Source organism: Salmo salar, chromosome 02 (assembly GCF_965601325.2).
Source record: "Salmo salar chromosome 02, fSalSal1, whole genome shotgun sequence".
NCBI lineage: Eukaryota > Metazoa > Chordata > Actinopteri > Salmoniformes > Salmonidae > Salmo > Salmo salar.
Window position 1 is genome coordinate 93,859,540 of NC_138292.1, and position 24,486 is coordinate 93,884,025.

Sequence of the window (24,486 nt, forward strand, 5' to 3'; positions counted from 1 at the left end):
TTCTTTCTCTCGGAGGACCTGAGCCCTAGGACCATGCCTCAGGACTACCTGGCATGATGACTCATTGCTGTCCCCAGTCCACCTGGCCATGCTGCTGCTCCAGTTTCAACTGTTCTGCCTGCGGCTACGGAACCCTGACCTGTTCACCGGACGTGCTTGTTGCACCCTCGACAACTACTATGATTATTATTATTTGACCATGCTGGTCATTTATGAACATTTTAACATCTTGACCATGTTCTGTTATAATATCCACCCGGCACAGCCATAAGAGGACTGGCCACCCCTCATAGCCTGGTTCCTCTCTAGGTTTCTTCCTAGGTTTTTGGCCTTTCTAGGGAGTTTTTCCTAGGAAGTTTTTCCTAGCCACCGTGCTTCTTTCACATGCATTGCTTGCTGTTTGGGGTTTTAGGCTGGGTTTCTGTACAGCACTTTGAGATTTCAGCTGATGTACGAAGGGCTATATAAATAAATTTGATTTGATTTTGATTTGATTTTAATCAGGGCCCGTTCATCGTTAGAACCATTGGATGCCTTAACATGCCTTTGGGAAATCGAGCCCAGATATCCAGTTTCATCCTCGTCTTCCTCCAATGTGACAGCAATCTCCTCCTCCTCTTTCACTCCAAAAACTGCATCCTCCTCTTTCTCTTCCTCTTCTTTAACAGTAACATCCTCCTCTTTCACCCTGAACGAATCTTCCTCTTCTTTAACTGAAACGTCTTTCTCTTCTTCTTTCACTGTAACAGCCTCACCCTTTACTTGTTTTTGTATTGTGACATCCTATTCCTCCTCTTTCACGACAACGTTAAGCCACAGACCATCTTTCTCCGTCCAGCAGACCTCTTCTTTAGCAGGAGGAGAGTAGCTTAGTGAACTCATGGTCGGGGATGTTAGCTAGCTAGGCTAATGCTAATTTAACCAGCACGCTAGCTGACCAATAACAACAACACCGTAAATATGAAATTAAATCGGATAACTAACTGGACGACAGAAGTGGTTTTAAAACACAGTGGCTAATATACACTAAAGCGTCTAAAGAGCTTTATCGGTTCGGCTATTTTGTCTAGCAAGCTACCGAGGTGGCTGACTAACTGTTGCTGCTGTTGAAAGAAGCGTTCCGTCCACTAGATTATACGTCACACCAACAGCATCGCCTTAAAGCCCCACATGATGTATTGTTACTCCATGTAGGAGCAGTATAGACCTAGTCTGTTCATTATATACATCTACATGATGTATTGTTACACCATGTAGGAGCAGTATAGACCTAGTCTGTTCATTATATACATCTACATGATGTATTGTTACACCATGTAGGAGCAGTATAGACCTAGTCTGTTCATTATATACATCTACATGATGTATTGTTACACCACGTAGGAGCAGTATAGACCTACAGTAGCTAATTGCTAATTTAGATGTTGTTTGACTTAATGATGGTAGGTTTGGTCGATGTGTTGCTGGTAGTTGTGGTAGGTCAGTGTGGTAGGTGTGGTAGTTGTGGTAGGTAGGTGTGGTAGTTGTGGTAGATAGGGGTGGTAGTTGTGGTATGTAGGTGTGGTAGTTGTGGTAGGTAGGTTTGGTGATGGTTGGTTTTGTAGTTGTGGGTGTGGTAGGTGTGGTGATGGTAGGTGTGGTAGTTGTGGTAGGTCGGTGTGGTAGTTGTGGTAGTTGTGATAGGTAGGTGTGGTAGTTGTGGTAGATAGGGGTGGTAGTTGTGGTATATAGGTGTGGTAGTTGTGGTAGGTGTGGTGATTAGGCTTGGGCTGTATCCAGATTTTCATATAGTCATACCGTCCTTCTCTCATACCAGGATTTAAAGTACTACCAACATAGCACATGAGGGGATGCTAAAAACACAAGAAAAGCCTATGGGCATCTATTTCCAGAATGCTAACAAATTAGCACAAACTGTTAGCAAATTCACATAGACGCTGTTAGCTAAATGCTAACAACTGAAAACGAACAAACTAATTGCAAAGCAGTGGAGGCTTCTGAGGGGAGGACAGCTCATAATAATTTCTGGAATGAAGTCAATTGAGTGGTATCAAACACATGGAAACCACATCTTTGATGGGTTGATACCACTCCATTGACTCCATTCCAACCATTATTATGAGCTGTCGTCTCCTCAGCAGCTTCCACTGTTGCAAAGAAAGGCAAATCCAGCTCATAAAGTTATGTCAGGGATAATCAACGAGGGACTATGTGTTCTATGGTAAATAATGAACACTGTGGAACTGACCTTCCATGGATTTGCATTATTTTCCAGAGAACCATAAAGCCCTGAGTTGATTATCCCTTTTATACCATGGCTATAATTTAACACATTTGCCGGTAGAAATGTGTTCATTTGCCGGTGGAAATGAGTTCAACATCCACTGAAGTAGCTAGCAAGTTTACTAGATAGCTACAATAGTTGCCTTGGTAACCAAACAAACATACTTGCTAGTTTAGATAACCAAACCATCAGTCCTAGCTTGCTATTCTAAAAACCTAATTCAACAATACCAATACTGTTTTCAATTTGACTTAATTTGTAATGTCCAAAAGTCCAAACATAATTGCAGTTGATTGAAGGCATGACGTCCCTGAACCAATAACAGTTGGTTGTATTCATGAAAGTCTTATGGGGTGGAAGATATTGATATTTTTTAAAGTATTTTTTATGTAAAGTGATTTATTTTACATTTTGTAGATTTTATAGAAGTAAAAAAAAATGTAACTAATTGTATTGGAGAGAAGAGGTCTCTTTACAGTGTCAAATTTATTTGAGATCTCTATGCCATGTAGTTGAGAAGGAATTGATATTTTTCATTTACAGGCAATTGTTTGCGTTGCAGTTTTAAGACGGTTCCTTAACCCTCTGAGCAGAGGATAGCACATTTTTAGCTACATTTCACCTCCAAAAAGTAAATAGGTTCTACATAAAGCTGTCCCAACTATTTGTGGGCACCGTTTGTCACCGTTATAGTGCAATTTATGTGTATAGAGGACTCCTCTCTAATATAACATGTCACACATTGTGTCAGACTGATGGAATGTTAGGTGTCTCATTGAAAGTCTAACATCTACCATGACTACTGGATGTTTCAATTCTAATAAATAACAACAATCCACACCGTAACAACAATATTGCTTTTTTAATAACTGCTTTTATTAAAGCGTACAACTTTGCTAATGAAAATGACATCAACAAACAACACTGGCCTGACTTGAGCAGCTCTGCCCGGGGATGGAGCCAGCAACTTAGCTGCTACCGGTCCGGTCCAGGCTACCTGCAGACCTCCTCCCAGACCTCCTTTTCAGCACCTCCCCTTAACAGGTGAGGTGGTGGAAATGATCAGAGTTGCATTCAACTTGAATAAAGATGAGAAACTCTGGTCTGTGGAGCCACTGGTCTGAGGGGAGGACTTCTGTTTAAACCATGTCCATTTGGGGATATTTTCTAGGACAGTAGAGGTGGTGAGCAGAGATGAATTCAACTTGGATAAAGATGAGAATCTCTGCTCTGGGGAGGAGAGTCACTGACCTTAGATGGTTTGTTGCCTTGATAAAGAGGGTACTTTCTGGCTTGAGGAGAATATAATGTTTTGTGGAGGAAATGTGGCTTGATGACTTAAAGAGGAGGAGGAATTATTGGGCGACACTTTTAATTACCAATGTAACCTCAGTTGAACTGTGGCTTCATCGAGTTCCAGCTCTAGGCAGACAGCACGTCAGGAATGCTGTAAGACATCACAGAGACAGGTAAGTATCTATATATTTACATGTGTGTTGCATGTACACTAAACCCTCACATTTGGATAATGTCACTCTTAAAGTGACAACATATATATAAACAGTGTAACATGAATACATGTTTAAACATTATTTACCTCATCTTAATTCTCTTCCAGATGCCTGGCCTTTTCTTGTTCTTGGAGGTTGGCTCTGAAGTTTCAGCCTCTTCTGGAGCTTCTAGCTGCTGGCTCTCTGGCACCCCCTGTTGGTTCTCTGGCCACTCCTGCTGGTTCTCCGAACTCCCCTCCTGGTTCTCTGCCCATGCCTGCTGCCTCCTTGGCCCCTCCTGCTGGCCATCTCCAGATCCAACAGGCTCTTGGCTTACTTGTTGGCCTGTGGCCCATCCCGGCAATGCCTGACCGTGGTTGGAATCGTGGCTGTGTTGGGTGGTTAGACACCGGGTGTTGATTTGAGCATCAGCCTCCAGATTCATCTGCTCCAGGTACTTTTCCATCATCCTCTCCCTCTCCTCCTTCAGATTCTGATGAGTCCTTTTTTTAAGCAGGGACTGCTCTCTCCACTGCTTATTGAAATCCTCCAACTTCTTCCTTCTCTCCTCATCCTTCAGCAGCTCCTTCCTCTTCTCCCTCTCTCTCTCTGCCCGGGTCATGGTGGATATTACCCTTGGGTGTCCAGGGAAGGCTGGGAGGGGAGAAGAAGTAGAGTTCACATTCAACTTAGTGGATCTGGTATCAACTTAAATGTAATGGACACAGGGAATTAAGAATAGAAAACACAGTTGGAGCTCTATGATTCTTTAATCTTTTCAATTGAGCAAGGCATGGAATTTGTCAATAAAGTGCAATAATTCCCATCCCGAATTGACCTGACCCTAAGTTGAACATGAGTCCCAAATGGCACCTATTCCTTGTATAGTGCCAGGGCCTATGTGATAGCTTAGGGCTCCATGGCAACTAGGGGACCCCCGACCCCCCCAAAACCCTTTTTTGTGTGTGTTTTTTAGGAACTCTTTCTGGGTCTCTACTTAGTCTTGAGAGTTAGACTAGTAGATGACATAAGGTATCATTTAAAAACGTGTTTGTTACATCAGCAGTATTTTTCTTGTTATGTCAGTCAGTCACTCAATTAGCCATGTCAGCTAACATATTCTTTGGACAGTAGTTTTATATTGAAACAATGATGCAACATGATGACTGGCTTGGAACTTATGTGTGTAGAGGAGACTAAAGAGGATGATGTCATAAGCAGAGGTAAAACAGGTCTTACCTAGGTGGACGATCTTATAGCCCTCCTCAGCCTCTCTCTGATACGTTCTCTCGATCTTTTTGAGGTTCCTCTTCTCCCACTTTTTATTCACCCAGTCCACAGCTCTCCTTCGGATACTTTTATCAGGTGGGAGAATGTCCTCCTTGTCATCTTCCTTCTCCTCCTCCTCTTCACTGTTCTCTATCTCACCCATCTTGTAATTCCCAGGGATCTCTCTTCTTTCCTCTTCTGACATCTCCTCTCTTTTGTTTGCCTTTATGATGTTCTCTCTCTCTCCGATTAAAGCTAAATGGCCTTCAATGGCTCTCTTTCTCTCCTCCTCTCTCTTTTCCTCTCTCTGCCTCTCCTCCTCTCTCTTTTCCTCTCTCTGCCTCTCCTCCTCTCTTAGTCTGAACATTTCTTTCTGTCTGGCAATTCCAATCTCTCGTTTTTTATCCTGCTCCTCTTGTTGTCTTGCCCTCTCCTGTTTTCTTTCCATCTCCAGCCGTCTTTCCTCCTTGTCCCTCCTGATTTGTTGTCCTCTTTCTATGTGTTCTCGTTCCCCCTTCAACACTTCTAACCTCCTCTCTTTACGTCTATTGAAGACTTCCCGTGCTTTAGCTTTAACATTAACTACTACATCTTTCTTCATGCTTACTTCCTTTCCTCTCTCTTCTCTTTCCATGTACTCTTCCTCTGCTTTCTTAATAATCACTTCCTGCTTTTCTTCCATCTCTCTCTCCTGTTCTATCTCCAGTTCATTCTGCCCCTCATTTCTTCTTCCTGCTTCCTCCCTCTCTCTCATAATCATATTTTCTTTCTCCATCTCTTTCTGTTGCTGATCTTTTAATTCTATCTCTCCCTGATTCTCATTGTCTTTCTCCCTTTCTTTCTCTTTCTCCATTTGTTTCTGTCTCTCCTCTTGTTGTTGTCGTCTGTGTATCTCTTCTATCTTTCTCTGTATCTTCTTCTTCTCTCTTCCCTCCTTCTCCATGTCAATTTGCTTCTGTTTCCATATATCTTCTTCTTCTTGATCTCTCTCAAACTTTCTCTTTTTCTCCTCTTGTTGTTGTCATCTCTCTTTCTCTCCCATCTCTCTCTGTCTCTCTTCTTCTCTTTCTTCCTCTTCCATCTCTATTTGCTTTTGTTTACATATTTCTTCTTCATTCTCTCTTTCATTCTCTCTCTGTCTCTCTTGCTCCATTTCCATATTTTTTGGTCTCTTCTCCATTCTCTTTCTTTTGATCTCTCTCTGTCTCTTTTTCTCCCTCTCTCTTTCTTCCTCTTCCATCTCTATTTGCTTCTGTTTACATCTTTCTTCTTCATTCACTCTTTCAATCTCTCTCTGTCTCTCTCCTTCTCGTACTTCCTCTTCCATCTCTATTTGCTTCTGTTTAAATAGTTCCTCTTCATTCTCTCTTTCAATCTCTCTCTGTCTCTCTTCTTCTCGTTCTTCCTCTTCCATCTCTATTTTCTTCTGTTTAAATCTTTCTTCTTCATGCTCTCTTTCAATCTCTCTCTGTCTCTCTTTCTCCCTCTCTCGTTCTTCCTCTTCCATCTCTATTTGCTTCTGTTTAAATATTTCTTCTTCATTCACTCTTTCAATCTCTCTCTGTCTCTCTTGTTTGCTCTCCATATTTTTTTGTCTCTTCTCCTTTCTCTTTCTTTCAATCTCTCTGTGTCTCTCTCCTTCTCGTTCTTCCTCTTCCATCTCTATTTGCTTCTGTTTAAATAGTTCCTCTTCATTCTCTCTTTTAATCTCTCTCTGTCTCTCTTCTTCTCTTTCCATATTTTTTTGTCTCTTCTCCTTTCTCTTTCTTTCAATTTCTCTCTGTCTCTCTTCTTCTCGTTCTTCCTCTTCCATCTCTATTTGCTTCTGTTTACATCTTTCTTCTTCTTCTTCGCTCTCCAACTCCTTCTTCTTCTCATCTACTTGTTGTCTCTGTTTTGGTACTTTCTCCATTCTCTTTCTTTCTACCTCTTTCTGTTTGTTGTTCTCACCCTCCATCTTCTCCTCCATGTCCATTTGGTTCTGTTTCCATTTATATTCGTCTGTTTCCATATTTTCTAATTCTAGCAGCTGTACCTTGATTTTCTTGAAGACTTCCTCCAATTCAGACGTCTTTTTGTCATTGATGAGGGCTGTCTCCATCTCCATCTCTCTCTCCACTCTATTTTTCATCTCCTCTTCACTTCGTCTCCAATCATTTTCTCTCTCTCTGTCTCTATCAAATGTTCTCTCTGGTTCAGTCTCGTCTTTCAATCTAATCTCTTCTTTCATTCTCACAACCTCTCTGTCTAACACTAGTACATTTTGGTTAACCTGTTTCACTCTCTCATTCTGTCTTCTATATGCTTCTTTCGCTCTTTCAAATTTGATTTTGTATTGAATCTCTTTTGTTGTCATATCTTCTTTCAGTCTCTCAACCTCTCTCTCTAACTCTTTTACCTTTCCGTTAACCAGTTTGACTTTCTCATTCTCTGCAATACACATGTCTCTTTCTCTTTCAAATATGATTTCCTTTTCCATCTCTTTCAATGTCTCAATCTCTCGTTCTAACGCTTTTATCGTTTCTTCTGCCTGTTTCACTTTCTTCTTAATTTCTTGTCTTTCCAATTCTGCTTTTCTCTCCCTTTCCATCTCCCTTTCTCTCTCCTTTTCCCTCTCTCTTTCCCTCTCTCTTTCTGTCTCAATAGGTTTGTTGTTCCAGGCCAGTCTTGGTCGCTGATCCTCCATGACTTTCTGCCATAGCCTCAATCTCTCTATCTCTTGCTTCATTTTAAAAGGTGAAATTAGTGATAATCTATGACCAAGACATACTTTCAAAGGATTTGCAGAGAATGATACATAGAAATACAACCTAGACCTAGGTAATTGAATCAAACACTGGACAACATCAATAGCAGGGTTATTTTGATCAATTCATCTGGACAATTCATTGTCAATTAATGTATTGACATGTTTGAAAGAATTATGAGACATTTTATGGACAAATACAAACACACAACTAGCTTGCCCATTCAGTTAGGGGTTTGAGAAATTCCTGTTGCAATTTGTGTGATGTTATAACAATGTTGCCTCTGATGTTTATGCTTGTAGAAATTACTCCTACAAATGAAGTTTCACTAATGCAATTATTTACAACCTGCACACATACAGTTATCAACAACAACAACAGTAATGATGTTAATAAGGAAGTGGATATTCAACCGGCAGAAGAAAGGCATAGGGGTTGAGATAAATGAAGGTTAGGTTCAGGACCTAGGGTTGGGTTAAGGTAAAGGTTAGGTATAGTTTCAGTGAGGTCAAGGTAAGGGTTAACGTTAAGGAAAGGCATAAAAGTTAACATTGGGTTAGTGTACCGCTGTCCACCGTCATTCATTTTCAGCTGGGTGAATATACACGGCCATTTAATAATAACAATGACATGTCTTACGTGGGCCAGTTGTAGATCCACCATCAGTAGCTCCAGCAGATGTTTGACTCTCTTGATCTCCTGCATTTTTCTCTGGTTCTCCATCGCTTCTGTGACTCTCTCTGCCTCCCTCTGTCTCTCTGCCTCCCTCTGTCTCTCTGCTTCTCTCTGGCTCTCTGCCTCCCTCTGTCTCTCTGCTTCTCTCTGGCTCTCTGCCTCCCTCTGTCTCTCTGCTTCTCTCTGTCTCTCTGCCTCCCTCTGTCTCTCTGCTTCTCTCTGGCTCTCTGACTCCCTCTGTCTCTCTGCCTCCCACTGGCTCTCTGCCTCTCTCTGGCTCTCTGACTCCCTCAGTCTCAGGATCTCAGCCTTCCACTCATTCATTAGACCCCTTTCTACTCTTCTTCTCCTCCTTTCCTCTTTTAAAAGGGATCTGAGATGGTCTGTCTCAGACTGTAGATGTTCAATGATCTTGTCCTTCTCCATTCCACCATTCCTCTTCTTCTTTTCCTCCTCCCAGAGGCAGACTTGAAGTCTGTCCATCTCCTTCTTCTGATTTCGGATCGTTCGATCCTTCCCTCTCAACTCAAGCATGTGGGCTTCCTTCTTTGTACAGGTCTTCTTCTCTTCTCTCAGGAACTGAACCTCCATCTCTGCCTGCTTGTAGCTGGGAGCAAATGAATGTCAACACATTATTTAGGAAGTGAACTCAGACAATTTATTACAGCGTTAAAATAATAATTAAAGCTCTGCGCAATTAAACTGTCTTTAATAACACAACTCACACAACTGTGACTTACAGTACGTGAATGTAATGAGTTGACTGTCCATGATGGCCAGAGGTGGGTAATGTGTAGCTCTGGTCCAGGGCGTTACGTGCAGCTTGCAGACACTGAGCCTTCCTTCAGCAAGCCGCACATAATGCCCTGGACCAGAGCTAGGTTATGTGATGAATGACTTACAGACTGTTCCACATGATAGGAGGGGGTAAGAAGACAGTCCCAGTAGGAGACGGAGATCGTCCAGAACAAGAAGAGGTGTCCATCTCCTCAGAGACTGCAGGAAAGGTCTACAAGTTTTATTTCTGGAAAATAAAGAGATGCCTTCGTTCAGCAACAATGTGTGTTTCTATGTTTCTGTCACTAGATGGGGCCATTGTACACAACATTTACTCACCAGGTCAGTGAATTCAGAAATAGTCTACACACTACAGTACTCAAGCTCTCGCTTACAACCCATCATGCATCAGCACAAGTAATATAATAATACCTCATCACAACTTCATAATCCCAGTACACCTGGATTGTGTTCACAAAGTGTTTCAGGGTAGGAGTGCTGATCTAGGATCAGATCCCCCCTGTTCATCAAAACGTAATCAGTTTGATTTAAAAGACAAAATTGATTATTGATCAGCACTCCTTCTATGAGACTTTGTTAATATGAGCCTGTGTGAAAGAACCTTTCTGGCATATGCTGGCTAGACAGTACACAGACAGACAGATAGTCCGACAGACAGACAGATAAGTCAGCAAGACAGACAGACAGAAGAGTAGATATAGATGGACTGATTGATAGCAACAGAAAAAAACAAAGATATAATTGTATTTTATAATGTCAGAAAGAAAAAAGATTTCAAATACATTAACGTTCACCTTCACATGTGTTATCTTACCATGACAGAATTATAGGCTAAGTAGGCTAGCGGTTGGTTCATGTATTGTAAACTTGTGTAAATATTTGACTCACCTCAAATCACACGTGTCAAAGCGCAGTTTTAGTGTGGAACCGAATAATATCTTTGGCATTAACTTTCTCTGGTTTGGAGCTGTATTGTTGCGTCATTTGAAACGCTTGCGCGTCATAATCGGTTCACCGCGCCTGCTTGATTGACAGCTAGGGGTTCTCCTGCGCATCAGTGTCCAAAAGTCGATATTGTTGAGCTACTCATAATTGATAAAGACATTTATAACCATTTTCACTTGACTTTTATTTCGTGTATTTTTGCCTAAGGTTATTTGGTAGTCTATGTTGTGTGATTTCTCTTTGTATGGACCTAAAGTTCAATGAAATACAAACAGCAACCATAGCCTACAAACATTTCCCACACAAATACAAATGTGGGTGTTTAGTGAGTACACAAAATAATAACAGGACAGCCATAACTGTACAAACAAACATACAATCACAACTCTTGGGCACCAAATATTCAATGTAAAAGCCAAAAGGTAGGCTAACATGAAGTCCGATTCTGAAATGCGCGTCAACAATTGAAGAACTCGTTTTTAAGCATGAAATAAATCCTCGTGGACCAGATTGACCCGCTCTCCCCACTATGTATTGTTTCTGCAGTGAGGATGCACCCCCTTTAGACAATGATGTTGTAATTTATCTGCAGAAAAACGTTGATCTGAGCTCAACAAGCAGTAGTAGCAGTATGCAAATCAGAGAGTCAGATGAATGGATCTTTCACCGATGCATTTCGGTTCCCGACGTTCAACAAAAAGATCCGTTCAAAAAGAGCCGTTCGTTCGTGAACGACACATCACCACACTGTAGTTCTCCACCATTGCGTATCGTGAGCTGGAGGAGCGTTCGTCCAACCTCTCATCCAAGTAAATGGCAGCGGCGCATCATCCATCCGCTGAATGTCCCAAGGGAGGGAGGATAGTTTACGATGCAACAAGCGTTTGGGGAGTACATTCATTGAAATGCAATGAGTGTTTTTAAATTGTCGAGGGACTCTTGCCCCAGGGGAAATCTCAGCAGCGATGTCTCTGCTGTGCGTCAGAGGTGGGATCTTTACCTTCTTCACTATGCTTATTATACTGTACATATCTGTCACATTAATCACATTGCACTCAGGAAAGTTGTCTGTAGGCTATTGGGGAGATGCGCATAGCCTGTTGAGTTGTCACGTTCCAGTCCAAACATGACCTGGGATGTGAGAAGGGAGCTATTCTATAACACATGTAGATGACATGTTGTCTTTATATGTAGATTATATTTTGGTTTTATATTTCATATTTGATTGATGATTAGGCCTATGACTTTTGATTCCACTTTGGCTACCTTGCACCATATTGTCCTCTCTTGCTATATCTTACACTTTATGCCCTTGTGCTGATCTTCTCTCTAAACAATAATCATGATAGTGTGAATGAGTTGAGTAAACTACACTGTTGTTAGCTTCTCAGTCTGTACTGTACTGTCCCTGGAAGACCCTCCACATAGTTCACCTAGATCCAGTCCACTTTGTACCACTGGTCAACTAATCATCAAAACCTCTGATTAGTGAATCAGGTGTGCTGGTGGTGGAATACATGATATGAACTGGTTAGGGGGAGGACAGGTTTGAGAAGGGAAAGACTAAATGGACTTTTCGGACCAACATCCCATTGACAGCCCGTCTGGCCAAAACCTGAAACCTAAAACTGACCCTAACCTTAACCTTAACCCTAACATTAACCAAACCTTTAAGCCTTAAAGGTAGTCTCATCATGGGTGTGATTCAGACTGTAGTTTCTCCCTGTGTCTCCAGTAAACCTCCTCTCATCATGGGTGTGATTCAGACTGTAGTTTCTCCCTGTGTCTCCAGTAAACCTCCTCTCATCATGGGTGTGATTCAGCCTGAAGCTGGAGAGGCCAGTGGCAAACCAGCCCGACCACTTTATTACTAGTTGGGGATAGATTGTATCTCTAGAGTTACAGTAGGGCATTTCCATGTAAAAGGACCCAGGAGCACCAATGTGATGTTCATATGAGCATGTGTAATTTGGTGTCAAATGAAATCTAAGAGTCTATATTTTTGGTAAATGTAACTCTAGATTCATTTTTCAACCAGTGAAGGCTTTGATTTCTGGGTAAACATGGGAAAAGGGATATTAGAAAACATCTTCCAGAAAAAGTCTTAAAAGGTCCAATATCAAAACTACATAAAAACAGAATCATGTTGACGTAAAGACCCCTGACTACTAATATCAACACTTACATTTGGTCTTAGAGAAAGAGTTAACCTTCTTTAAGTTTCAGAAAAATTCCCTTGTGCCTTTTAATTCCGTTACCAAAAACCCACATAACTTTCAGGTATTTTCACATTTCTCTCACTCAGTGAGGAGGGATTATAATGAAAGAAATGGTAGAAATAAAAATGACTTATAGTGATTTTTCTGAGATCAACTTTGTTAAATGGTTCAAATTCGTAATTCCAAATTGGTAACGGAATTACCCAAAAAATCTGTAATAGAATTACTGCAACTGAATTGGCTACAATGGAAATCATAATAGTCACAAACCTCAATTGGGTCACCTGGTACTGTCCTCCCTTCCACTGGCATACTGTTCAGCTCATAAAGGTTTTCTTTCTCTTCTCTTGTGGTCAAACCAAGAGTCTCTCTCTCTCTCTCTCTCTCTCTCTCTCTCACCAGACTGACGGATTTTGTTTGTTTTCACAGACACTATAATTGATTAACTGTCGATCTCAGGAGTCATATTGAGTTGGCTTTAGTCTCAGTGGTCACACTGCACATGATTCAGAGTCAAGCTTCCTGATTCAGAATCAAACTGACTGATTCAGGATCTCTGTTAACACTGGAACCGCTGGGCCTCAAGACCCCCCCCCCCCCCCCATCAAGCTGATGAGCAGTCATTTTGACTGCAACATTCTAACAGTGTAAAACATTTCATATATGCTATCGCAAAAATAATCATTTGGTTTTGTTTACGATTTCAAATAACACAATCGCATTTCATTACTTGACGTTACTGCAGGCTATATGTAAAAATTAATCACCATGAAAAACACGGTAGTTGTGGTTATGGTAGGTCTGATGGTAGATGTGGTGAAGTAATTATGGTATTGTATTTGTGGTGATGGTAGGTGGGATAGGTGTGGTGATTGTAGGTGTGATAAGTGTGGTGATGGTAGGTGTGTGGATGGTAGGTATGGTGATGGTAGGTGAGATGGTAGGTGTATTTGTAGGTATAGTGATGGTAGGTGTGGTTATGTTAGGTGTGACAGTTGTGGTAGGTGTGGTAGTTTTGGTAGGTAGGTAGGTTTGGTGGGTGTGGTGATGGTAGGTGTGGTGAGGGTAGGTGTGATAGGTGTGGTGATGGTTGGTGTGGTGAAGGTAGGTAGGTAGGTATGGTAGGTTTGGTGATGGTAGGTGTGATAGATGTGGTAGGTGTGATGGTAGTTGTGGTAGGTAAGTTTGGTAGGTGTGGTAATGAAATATACAGTAGGAACATGGTGATGGTAGGTGTGGTCGATGTGTTGATGGTAGTTGTGGTAGGTCGGTGTGGTAGATGTGGTAGTTGTGGTAGGTAGGTGTGGTAGTTGTGGTAGATAGGGGTGGTAGTTGTGGTATGTAGGTGTGGTAGTTGTGGTAGGTAGGTTTGGTGATGGTTGGTTTTGTAGTTGTGGTGGTGGTGGGTGTGGTAGGTGTCTTCAAAGAACTTGTTAGAAGGTGGGTTCATCGAGGAACCTCCGTTGTTGCTGGACTTCTTCTGGGAACTTCGCAATTACAACTGAAAACGCTGGTGACAAGTTTGGATGCGACAACAGTTAAAAAGGTTAAGTTGGGTTGATGTTTGGCTCTGAATATGTCTCGAAATCATTTATTATAATAATATAACATACTAATAATGAATAACGAAGACAATGATGGTTTTCTGTGAATATCTTCCATAACGTTACTATAGTTATTAAGGTAAATATTAGAAAGCCGGGTTTGACCGTCGGCGTTGTATAAGCTACAGTACAGTACCGTTAGCTAGCTAGCTAACGTTATGTCCTAACTAGGCACAACTAGGTTTGGATTATTTCCTCAACTATATTCTTTCCCATATATTGTATATCGTTTCCATAAAGCCAACATGGCTTTACACTCATTAACGTAAGTTTCCAATCTAGAGCAGTTTTCACTTTTGTGATAATGAACTAGCTGAAGTTAGCTTCGTTAACTAACTAACTAACTAACTAACTAACTAACTAACTAACTAACTAACTAACTAACTAACTAACTAACTAACTAACTAACTAACTAACTAACTAACTAACTAACTAACTAACTAACTAACCAACTAACCAACTAACTAACTAACTAACTAACTAAGGACGGTGACCTGTCCAGACGAGATGTTACAACAAACTGAATCGTCAATGGAGGTCTTCCTCTTTATATAACCTGCTACAGCATGCAATACTATTAACTCACAAGGGGGCATAACGTTACATGTACAATACTATCCCATTTTGGAAACGTTACATGTACAATACTATCCCATTTTGGAAACGTTACATGGACAATACTATCCCATTTTGGAAACGTTACATGTACAATACTATCCCATTTTGGAAACGTTACATGGACAATAGTATCCCATTTTGGAAACATTACATGGACAATACTATCCCATTTTGGAAACGTTACATGTACAATACTATCCCATTTTGGAAACGTTACATGGACAATACTATCCCATTTTGGAAACGTTACATGTACAATACTATCCCATTTTGGAAACGTTACAAGTACAATACTATCCCATTTTGAAACGTTACATGTCCGTCCCCTTGTGGAGGGAAATTAATATCTTAGTTGGTAGCTGTAGATGGGATTCAAATGCATAATGGTATTAATACAGTGTCTAGACTACCTCTTTTGTATAAATGCCCTTCAGAATCCAAACACAGTATTGCCACGCAGCAAAATGTTGCGTATAATCTTTCAAGTCAGCCTGATAAAATATTGAACAATTTGTGTACAAAGATATCTTGAAATGTGATATTAGGCCTGTATGGCAGTACTGTTACTGTATGGCAGTACTGTATTGGCTAGTGCTTTCTCCAATATGTTCTTCTATTTTACATTACATTGTATGTTGATGCCATTTATCTTTCTATATTTATTTAATATATATATATACGTTTTAATTCTTGTAAGACTGTTCTTTGACACATTTTCTCTTCCTTTGAAATTCTTATAGGACAGAACATGGACACAATGCAATTGGGATCAAGAAGAAGGTACAGATATGTTGTAGGACAGCTGCATTTGAAGTGTACATTTAACCTACATAGCAGTCAATACAAACTGACATCTATTAGCATACAAATGTGTGCAAATGATATTTTCAGATCTTCTCAGAAATGAATCAAGTCCATGGAATGGATATAGACAAAAAGATAATTCAAGGACTATCAGAGGTAGAGAGGCGAGGCAGGGGTGAGGACATCATCCTGCTATTTTGACAGTCCCTGAAGGACAATACAGAAGAGGTATTTGCTCTTATTCCTTCCCTTTCTCTAATGTATTTTGTAATAAAAGGAGCAAGTGTAGTAAGATCATTGCTTTACTTTACTAGGACTGGAGACCACAGCAGCGATTCTGCTCTTGCCCAACCTCTTCAATGAGGACCCGAGTGGCCTTTATGTCCGTGACAAGGTATGCCTATGCACCAATCATCTGTTTCTTCATAAACATAGGTGTGCATGCTTATATAAAACTACAGCTGAACAATTGTTCTGTTCTTTGTTAGTTGTATCTATATTAATCTTTTCTTACTTTTGTTGACACAGATTTCACCGCTCTTCACTCCTTTACTGCACATCGGTGGAAATCCATTTCACCATGAGAGTGAAATCCCGCTGGCCTTTGATGGGGAGAACATCCAGGCCCTCGAGGACGTCCCCATGGGACTTGGGGCTCTGCTACGGCTGGATTTTTTATTTTATGTTAAATTTCCCCAAAATGTCAGAAGAACACTTATGTTGTTAAGTTACTGTGTTCTGGGGATAAGAGAATTTGGGGTGAAGTTACCAGGGCCAGTCATAAAGATGGAAAACTTCCTAACATAACTAAGTGGATACAATATACACACTAAAGCTGAAAAATCTGTTTTTAGCATCAAGTCTACAATATTGTTAGTTTACCTATGATTCATTTTTAATGTTATTTTTATTGTACATCATTATTATTTATATATTTTAAATGTCATGAAAAGCACTATACAAAGTAAATGTATTATTTATTAGGGTCTGACATGTCTGCAGAAATGTTGCAATTTTTTATGTGTTTTGTAAATATTAATTCACATTTGTGGTGCCACTAAATAAACAATGAATTATCTAAATCAATATTGTCAATATTGTTGTTATTAAAATATGTTTTTTATAATGCAGGGAGGGTGGACCGAGAGTTAAAAAAATGAACCCCAAAATGTTCTTTGAGGAACTTATAGGGGTTCCCCCACAGTTTCAATGTTCAATTTGAAGAACCCCTAAACTCCAGGAACCTTTACGGGACGCTTCTTCAACATCAACAGCTAGTCAGACACCTTGGTTCACTCTAACTTTATGGAAAAAGGTTTATTCAATAAATCTAGCAACTCCTCTCATACTGGGAAGAACCCTACGCCTTAAGGGCAGTTTATTTCAATTAAGGTACCCGGACGTTTTATAGTTTCATACTTAGGGCAACTTACCCTAAAGTGGACACACTCCCATCAGTTTCTGAGACAACTGGCCAGACTTTGTAGACAGTTTAATAATGCTTAACCCTCATCTTTATCAAATGATCCATTAAAGACACCAACTCAAAACCTACGTTCGTCTACATATGGGTTGTTTAAATTGTGTCTAATTATATTCCCAGTATTACTTTATCAAATCTCTAGTAATCATTATACACACATACAATTCATCATATTTTCATATATTCACAGAATCCATATAAAACGTAAGAAATTCTCAGGTAGTCACGACAACCATTCCATTTTCTTTTTCAAGGAGTCTCCACAGCTACGAAGCAGCTCTCCATACTCCCAGCAGAACCAAAAAATAAACTTTTGTTTCCCGGACAATGACCATGGGATCCTCAACGGTTCTCTAACCTCCCAGAAGACCACGGCAAAATCAAGCCTCCCAGGAACTATAGACCTTCCGCTGCTTTCTAAAATATCATCATTTATTATCCACATTTCAATCATCTGATTCAGCATATTTCTATATGTTACTATCCAAACGACAGATTAAGACTCATTTCCACAGTCAAACAACTCTCATATCACAGTCACACAACTCTCATATCACAGTCACACAACTCTCATACCACAGTCACACAACTCTCATATCACAGTCACACAACTCTCATATCACAGTCACACAACTCTCATATCACAGTCACACAACTCTCATTTCACAGTCACAACTCTCATATCACAGTCACACAACTCTCATATCACAGTCACACAACTCTCATATCACAGTCACAACTCTCATATCACAGTCACAACTCTTATATCACAGTCACACAACTCTCATATCACAGTCACAACTCTCATACCACAGTCACACAACTCTCATACCACAGTCACACAACTCTCATAGCACAGTCACACAACTCTCATATCACAGTCACACAACTCTCATACCACAGTCACACAAATCTCATACCACAGTCACACAACTCTCATACTACAGTCACAACTCTCATACCACAGTCACACAACTCTCATATCACAGTCACAACTCTCATACCACAGTCACACAAATCTCATATCACAGTCACACAATGCTATTCTCAAACAAACCTAATCAATTAGTTGTTTTTCAACAATATATTAACCTGCAGGAACATTTTCACATTTCTATCTCATGGTTAGTTCCTAGGATAATGTAACTCATACATTTACATCTTTCAATACTTCTAAAATGGTGTCCAGGTTTAAAATAATTACAGGTTTAAAACAATTACAGGTGCACCTTACTATCTTATACTATATCATAAATAGTCTTAACTAGTAAACACAGATTCTAGTTTTCATCCAGTTTACAGAGATAGCTGACTGGGCCCTGTTTACACCTCCACACAGGAATGCACACTCAGAGCCTACTGACTGGGCCCTGTTTACACCTCCACACAGGAATACACACTCAGAGCCTCCTGACTGGGCCCTGTTTACACCTCCACACAGGAATACACACTCAGAGCCTACTGACTGGGCCCTGTTTACACCTCCAAGGTGCCCCCCTCACACAGGAATACACACTCAGAGCCTACTGACTGGGCCCTGTTTACACCTCCACACAGGAATGCACACTGAGAGCCTCCTGACTGGGCCCTGTTTACACCTCCACACAGGAATGCACACTCAGAGCCTACTGACTGGGCCCTGTTTACACCTCCAAGGTGCCCCCCTCACACAGGAATACACACTCAGAGCCTACTGACTGGGCCCTGTTTACACCTCCACACAGGAATGCACACTCAGAGCCTCCTGACTGGGCCCTGTTTACACCTCCAAGGTGCCCCCCTCACACAGGAATACACACTCAGAGCCTACTGACTGGGCCCTGTTTACACCTCCACACCGGAATACACACTCAGAGCCTACTGACTGGGCCCTGTTTACACCTCCACACAGGAACACACACTCAGAGCCTACGAGGCTTTTCTAAAAACTACACTTTGCGTGTTTCGCTCACCTCTCTTTTTTTTTTTTTAAACTACGTTTGAGATGTGGTATCCACTCGGCTCGCTGCCTCTCAGATCAAAGGTGGGTCCATCTGCTCCGTTCCTGAAGTGTGGTCTCTCTGAGATCCCAAGTTTGAGGGATCCCTCGTGCACCATTTACCCAGGTCGTCAGGAGCCAGGTCATTGACCCAGGTCGTCAGGAGCCAGGTCATTGACCCAGGTCATCAGGTCATTTACCCAGGTCGTCAGGTCATTTACCCAGGTCGTCAGGAGTCAGGTCATTTACCCAGGTTGTCAGGAGTCAGGTCATTTACCCAGGTCGTCAGGAGCCAGGTCATTGACCCAGGTCATCAGGTCATTTACCCAGGTCGTCAGGTCATTGACCCAGGTCGTCAGGAGTCAGGTCATTTACCCAGGTCGTCAGGAGTCAGGTCATTTACCCAGGTCGTCAGGTCATTTACCCAGGTCATCAGGAGTCAGGTCATTGACCCAGGTCGTCAGGTCATTTACCCAGGTCGTCAGGAGTCAGGTCATTTACCCAGGTCATCAGGAGCCAGGTCATTTACCCAGGTCGTCAGGAGTCAGGTCATTTACCCAGGTCATCAGGAGCCAGGTCATTTACCCAGGTCATCAGGAGTCAGGTCATTTACCCAGGTCATCAGGAGCCAGGTCATTTACCCAGGTCATCAGGAGTCAGGTCATTTACCCAGGTCATCAGGAGCCAGGTCATGTACCCAGGTCATCAGGTCATTTACCCAGGTCATCAGGTCATTTACCCAGGTCATCAGGAGCCAGGTCATTTACCCAGGTCATCAGGTCATTTACCCAGGTCGTCAGGTCATTTACCCAGGTCGTCAGGAGTCAGGTCATTTACCCAGGTCATCAGGAGCCAGGTCATTTACCCAGGTCAACAGGAGCCAGGTCATTTACCCAGGTCATCAGGAGCCAGGTCATTTACCCAGGTCATCAGGTCATTTACCCAGGTCATCAGGAGCCAGGTCATTTACCCAGGTCATCAGGTCATTTACCCAGGTCGTCAGGAGTCAGGTCCTTTACCCAGGTCGTCAGGAGCCAAGTGAAGATTCACATCCCCATCGCCAAATGTGGTGGTTCATTTCTTTAATATCAATTGAGGAGACAAACTTATCACACAAGTCAGAGTTATTCTTAAACTAAATCTTTATTCACTTATAAGGGAGCAGGTCAATATAACGTACACATATAAAGTGAATCAATTGAGTGCCCTACGATAATGATGGCTGGTGGACCCACGGGACAAAAGTACAAAGGTCTTTTATAGCCCTTTCAATCTACATGACGAACAACAGATGTATAGAACGGGTCACAAGGTTAAGATTTGTATGAAAGATACTTATAATTCTCAGCAGACAGTATCTGCTGTAAAAACAGTACTCTTTGTGTAGAGACCAGGGTCTGGCCCTGGGGTCATCTCTCCCTGGTACCATATAGAACAGAAACATTAACTCATGCTCTGGAATGCAGTCTCTTTAGGTTTTATCACCCAAAAGACATTGTAAATCTCCTGTCAGTGTTTTCTCCCAGAGGCCCATCCTCAGTAGAACACAGACACAATAGTTCAAAGAACCCTCTATTCTGTTGCATAAAACAACCATTTGATGCAATAAAAGTATTATAACAATGTTGCAGTTTTGCTCTCTCAGTGTCCACTGAAAGTTGACTAGTAACAACAACTGGGACCTAAAAGACACCCACCATGAGACCCACTAAATCTGCCCAAGAAGAGGAAAACAAAAGAAAAACACACACCAAACTTAAAGACAGGAAGCAAACCAAAAAGGTGGAGCAACTAAAGGTGTTGACTCTCCACATCTATCAAGACAACTGGAGCACTGGGCCAGACACTCTTAAATAGAACCTGGACCAGCTCAGGTGAAACACCTTCGCACTAACGAGATGGACAAGCCAGCACAGGTGTAACACATACTGACTAACGAGGTGACACCAATCAGTGCGTCCTACGTGCTAACGAGCTATACGTGCTAACGAGCTAGACGGGCTAACGGGCTAGACGGGCTAACGAGCTAAAGTTCAACCTCAAAACATAAATGGAAAAACCAAAGCCTGTAACACCTTCCCCCTTAAGACAACAAATATATCCTATATTTTTGTTGGACAAGTTTGCTCACCACCAACAGAAAACAACTTCCATTTCACATTATAATCAACTACAATGATTCACCTTCACCAATATAAACATGGTGTCTACTGGCTGTCAACAATTAAAAACAAGAAAAAAACACGTATTACTAAATAATAATATACAATCGTATTATTTTTTGCATTTTATTTTTATAGAATCCAAAAAAATCACTAGCTTCTAGAACTCTCGTCCACTTTTCATTTAACCTTTATTTAACTAGGCAAGTCAGTTAGGAACAAATTCTTATCAACAATGACGGCCTAGGAACAGTGGGTTCAACATATTTTTACCTTGTCAGCTCGGGGATTCGATCCAGCAACTTTTTGGTTACTGGCTCAACGGTCTAACCACTAGGCTACTTGGAAGTACGTTGAAATTAAGTTGTTTTCAAGTAATTTAACTACAACCGAACGAATATAGGACATCGGGCATAGGCTTCTTTTCAAAGACATTTTGCTAGATGGGATAGCCCCAATGTCAAAACACAGTTTTCAATAACAAATACGCAGAAACAGTTTGGGATATATTGAAAAACTAAACATATAATGTGCTATATATACAAACATCTGCCACAATAATCATATTACTTGTATTTTTTTGACAAGTAGCAATAAATCACTGATATCGTCAGGGGGGAAATCAGGTTGTACTGTTGTTGAAACTAACACAAATAAAAAAACACATGGAAATGGGAGATATATTTTACCTCACTGGTTAGAGGACAACCAGCAGAAGACAGTCAGCTATATTTTGGAATGATGCATTTAAATTTAGGGTCGCTAAACAAACGAATGCAACACATTTGTCATCACTCATCGATATCACGATGAGATCAATTGTGAGAGAGGGAGATGAGATTGCACGTCCTGTTAAAACTAACAGCTCAAAAACTACACGGAATCTGGGAATAATGTGTAAATCCCTGGTTAGAGGACAACTTGTAGAAAACAGCTAGCTACCTTTTGAAGTGTTGCATTTTGATTCCAGTGGGTCACCAACATGGTAAGTGTAACAGAACTCTTTTTTTGTTACTCACTTTTTGTTAAATCTCATATATAGTACTCTTTCAATTCAGAGCCTGGATTTTCCCCCTGAGGCTAATATCCATATCATGCGGAAATCAATAGAACAGGGGACAAACGTTTAGGCTTCTACATTGTGACATCATTAAAATACTCCTACTACAATGTTAAAACATTCTACATTGTGACATTATTACATTGTGACATTATTTCATTGATATCATGAAATAACTCCATGTATTTTCTGATGTTTAATCAGAGATCTTTTACTAGAGTATCTCTTCTCACATTGATTACAGCTATAAGCTTTCTCTCCTGTGTGTGTTCTTTGGTGTCTAGTCAGCATGCTAGAACAAGTAAAACTCTTCCCACATTGAGCACAGCTATAAGGTTTCTCTACCGTGTGTGTTTTCTGGTGGTATATCAGGCTGCTTAGCAGAGTAAAACTCTTCCCACATTGATTACAGCCAAAAGGTTTCTCTCCTGTGTGTGTTCTCTGATGTGCTGTCAGGGCGCCAGATGAAGCAAAACTCTTCCCACATTGATCACAACTGTAAGTTCTCTCTCTTGTGTGTGTTCTCTGGTGTATAATAACATAACTAGATTTATAAAAACTCTTCCCACATTGATCACAGCTATAAGATTTCTCTCCTGTGTGTGTTCTCTGGTGTGATATCAGGCTGGTTGACAGAGGAAAACTCTTCCCACAGTCAGAGCAGAAGTAAGGTTTCTCTTTTGTGTGATTTCTCAGGTGTATTTTGAGTTCTGATGAAGATTTAAAATTTTTCCCACAATCAGAGCAGCAGTGAGAATTATCACTTGTGTGAATTCTCCAGTGTGATATAATGCCTGATGAGGTGCATCTCTTCCCACAGTCAAAGCAGCGGTGTGATCTTTTCCCTGTGGTTCTCCGCTGGCGTTTCTTGAGGTGTTCTGATGTGGAGAGATTCTTCTCTGCCCTGTCAGCATCATGAGGTTGTTGAGGCTCCCCAGAGGATCCACGATAGTACCGTCTCTCTCCTGTGTGAACAACAAAGTCAGACAGATGGTTAAAGGCCCACAACAGCGGTAATCCACTGTAAAAGGTGATGCCAACAGCGTAGCCATGATGTTGTACAACAATTGACGTCTGTAATGAATGTAATGATTACTTGATATTTGTCTTAAAATGAGCAAGAATAGTCATATTTTAGTAGTAACTGATGATTGTAGGCTAGAAATAAGTTATTCATGTTGTTGAAACTCTAAGCAGTGTGCCAGACGACTTTTGGTCTCCAATATAGGTCCCTTTCTGTGTTTGCTAAAATTGCGGCATGAGGGCAATTTGATTGCAGAAACTCCTCCCTGCTAATGAGGAAACCGATAGTTATGGATGTACTATATCTGGTAATGAGGAAACCACTAGTTATGGATGTAGTATATCTGGTAATGAGGAAACCACTAGTTATGGATGTAGTATATCTGGTAATGAGGAAACCGATAGTTATGGATGTAGTATATCTGGTAATGAGGAAACCACTAGTTAGTTATGGTTGTAGTATATCTGGTAATGAGGAAACCACTAGTTATGGATGTAGTATATCTGGTAATGAGGAAACCACTAGTTATGGATGTAGTATATCTGGTAATGAGGAAACCACTAGTTATGGATGTAGTATATCTGGTAATGAGGAAACCACTAGTTATGGATGTATTATATCTGGTAATGAGGAAACCACTAGTTATGGATGTAGTATATCTGGTCATGAGGAAACCACTAGTTATGGATGTAGTATATCTGGTAATGAGGAAACCACTAGTTATGGATGTATTATATCTGCTAATGAGGAAACCACTAGTTATGGATGTAGTATATCTGCTAATGAGGAAACCACTAGTTATGGATGTATTATATCTGGTAATGAGGAAACCACTAGTTATGGATGTAGTATATCTGCATGGAGCAAAAATGGTGAGCAAAGATTTTAGTTTTTCACAATGTATTCTGAATGTGAACGGGGGAAAACTCAGGGGAGTAACCTCCATTTCCAGGTTGCTTATGAGTGCATTTCACACTACTTTGGATTATAATTCTAAGGCTCGTTTGAATGTCCTGCTTAACCTGTTAGGGCTAGGGGGCAGCATTGACACGGCTGGATAAAAAACATACCCGATTTAATCTGGTTACCACTCCTACTCAGTAACTAGAATATGCATATACTTATTACATATGGATAGAAAACACCCTAAATTTTCTAAAACTGTTTGAATGGTGTCTGTGAGTATAACAGAACTCAAATGGCAGGTCAAAACCTGAGAGATTCCTTTACAGGAAGTGGCCTGTCTGACCATTTCTGGAACTTCTTTGCCATCTCTATCATTTACTAAGGATCTCTGCTCTAACGTGACACTTCCCACGTCGTCCA

At 40.9% G+C, this 24,486-nt stretch overlaps 1 protein-coding gene across 1 annotated transcript; it reads right to left on the bottom strand.

Annotated features, from left to right (window-relative positions):
- Window positions 1-7,927: 7,927 nt before the first annotated feature.
- LOC145863241 (uncharacterized) lies at window positions 7,928-9,552 on the bottom strand. The gene is made up of 2 exons (XM_082968323.1): window positions 9,368-9,552; window positions 7,928-9,072 (listed from the first exon to the last, which is right to left on the bottom strand). The coding sequence occupies exons 1-2, from the start codon at window positions 9,448-9,450 to the stop codon at window positions 8,199-8,201; spliced, it is 957 nt and encodes a 318-aa protein (XP_082824449.1). The 5' UTR covers window positions 9,451-9,552; the 3' UTR covers window positions 7,928-8,198.
- Between the last annotated feature and the right edge of the window lie 14,934 nt (window positions 9,553-24,486).

What these genes read in the sequence shown, in the direction of transcription:
- LOC145863241 (XM_082968323.1), bottom strand. Translation starts at nt 9,450, where the DNA reads ATGGACACCTCTTCTTGTTCTGGACGATCTCCGTCTCCTACTGGGACT. An exon ending in CCTATCATGTGGAACAGTCT is followed by an intron (nt 9,073 to 9,367) that starts GTAAGTCATTCA and finishes ATTTGCTCCCAG; the next exon opens with CTACAAGCAGGCAGAGATGG.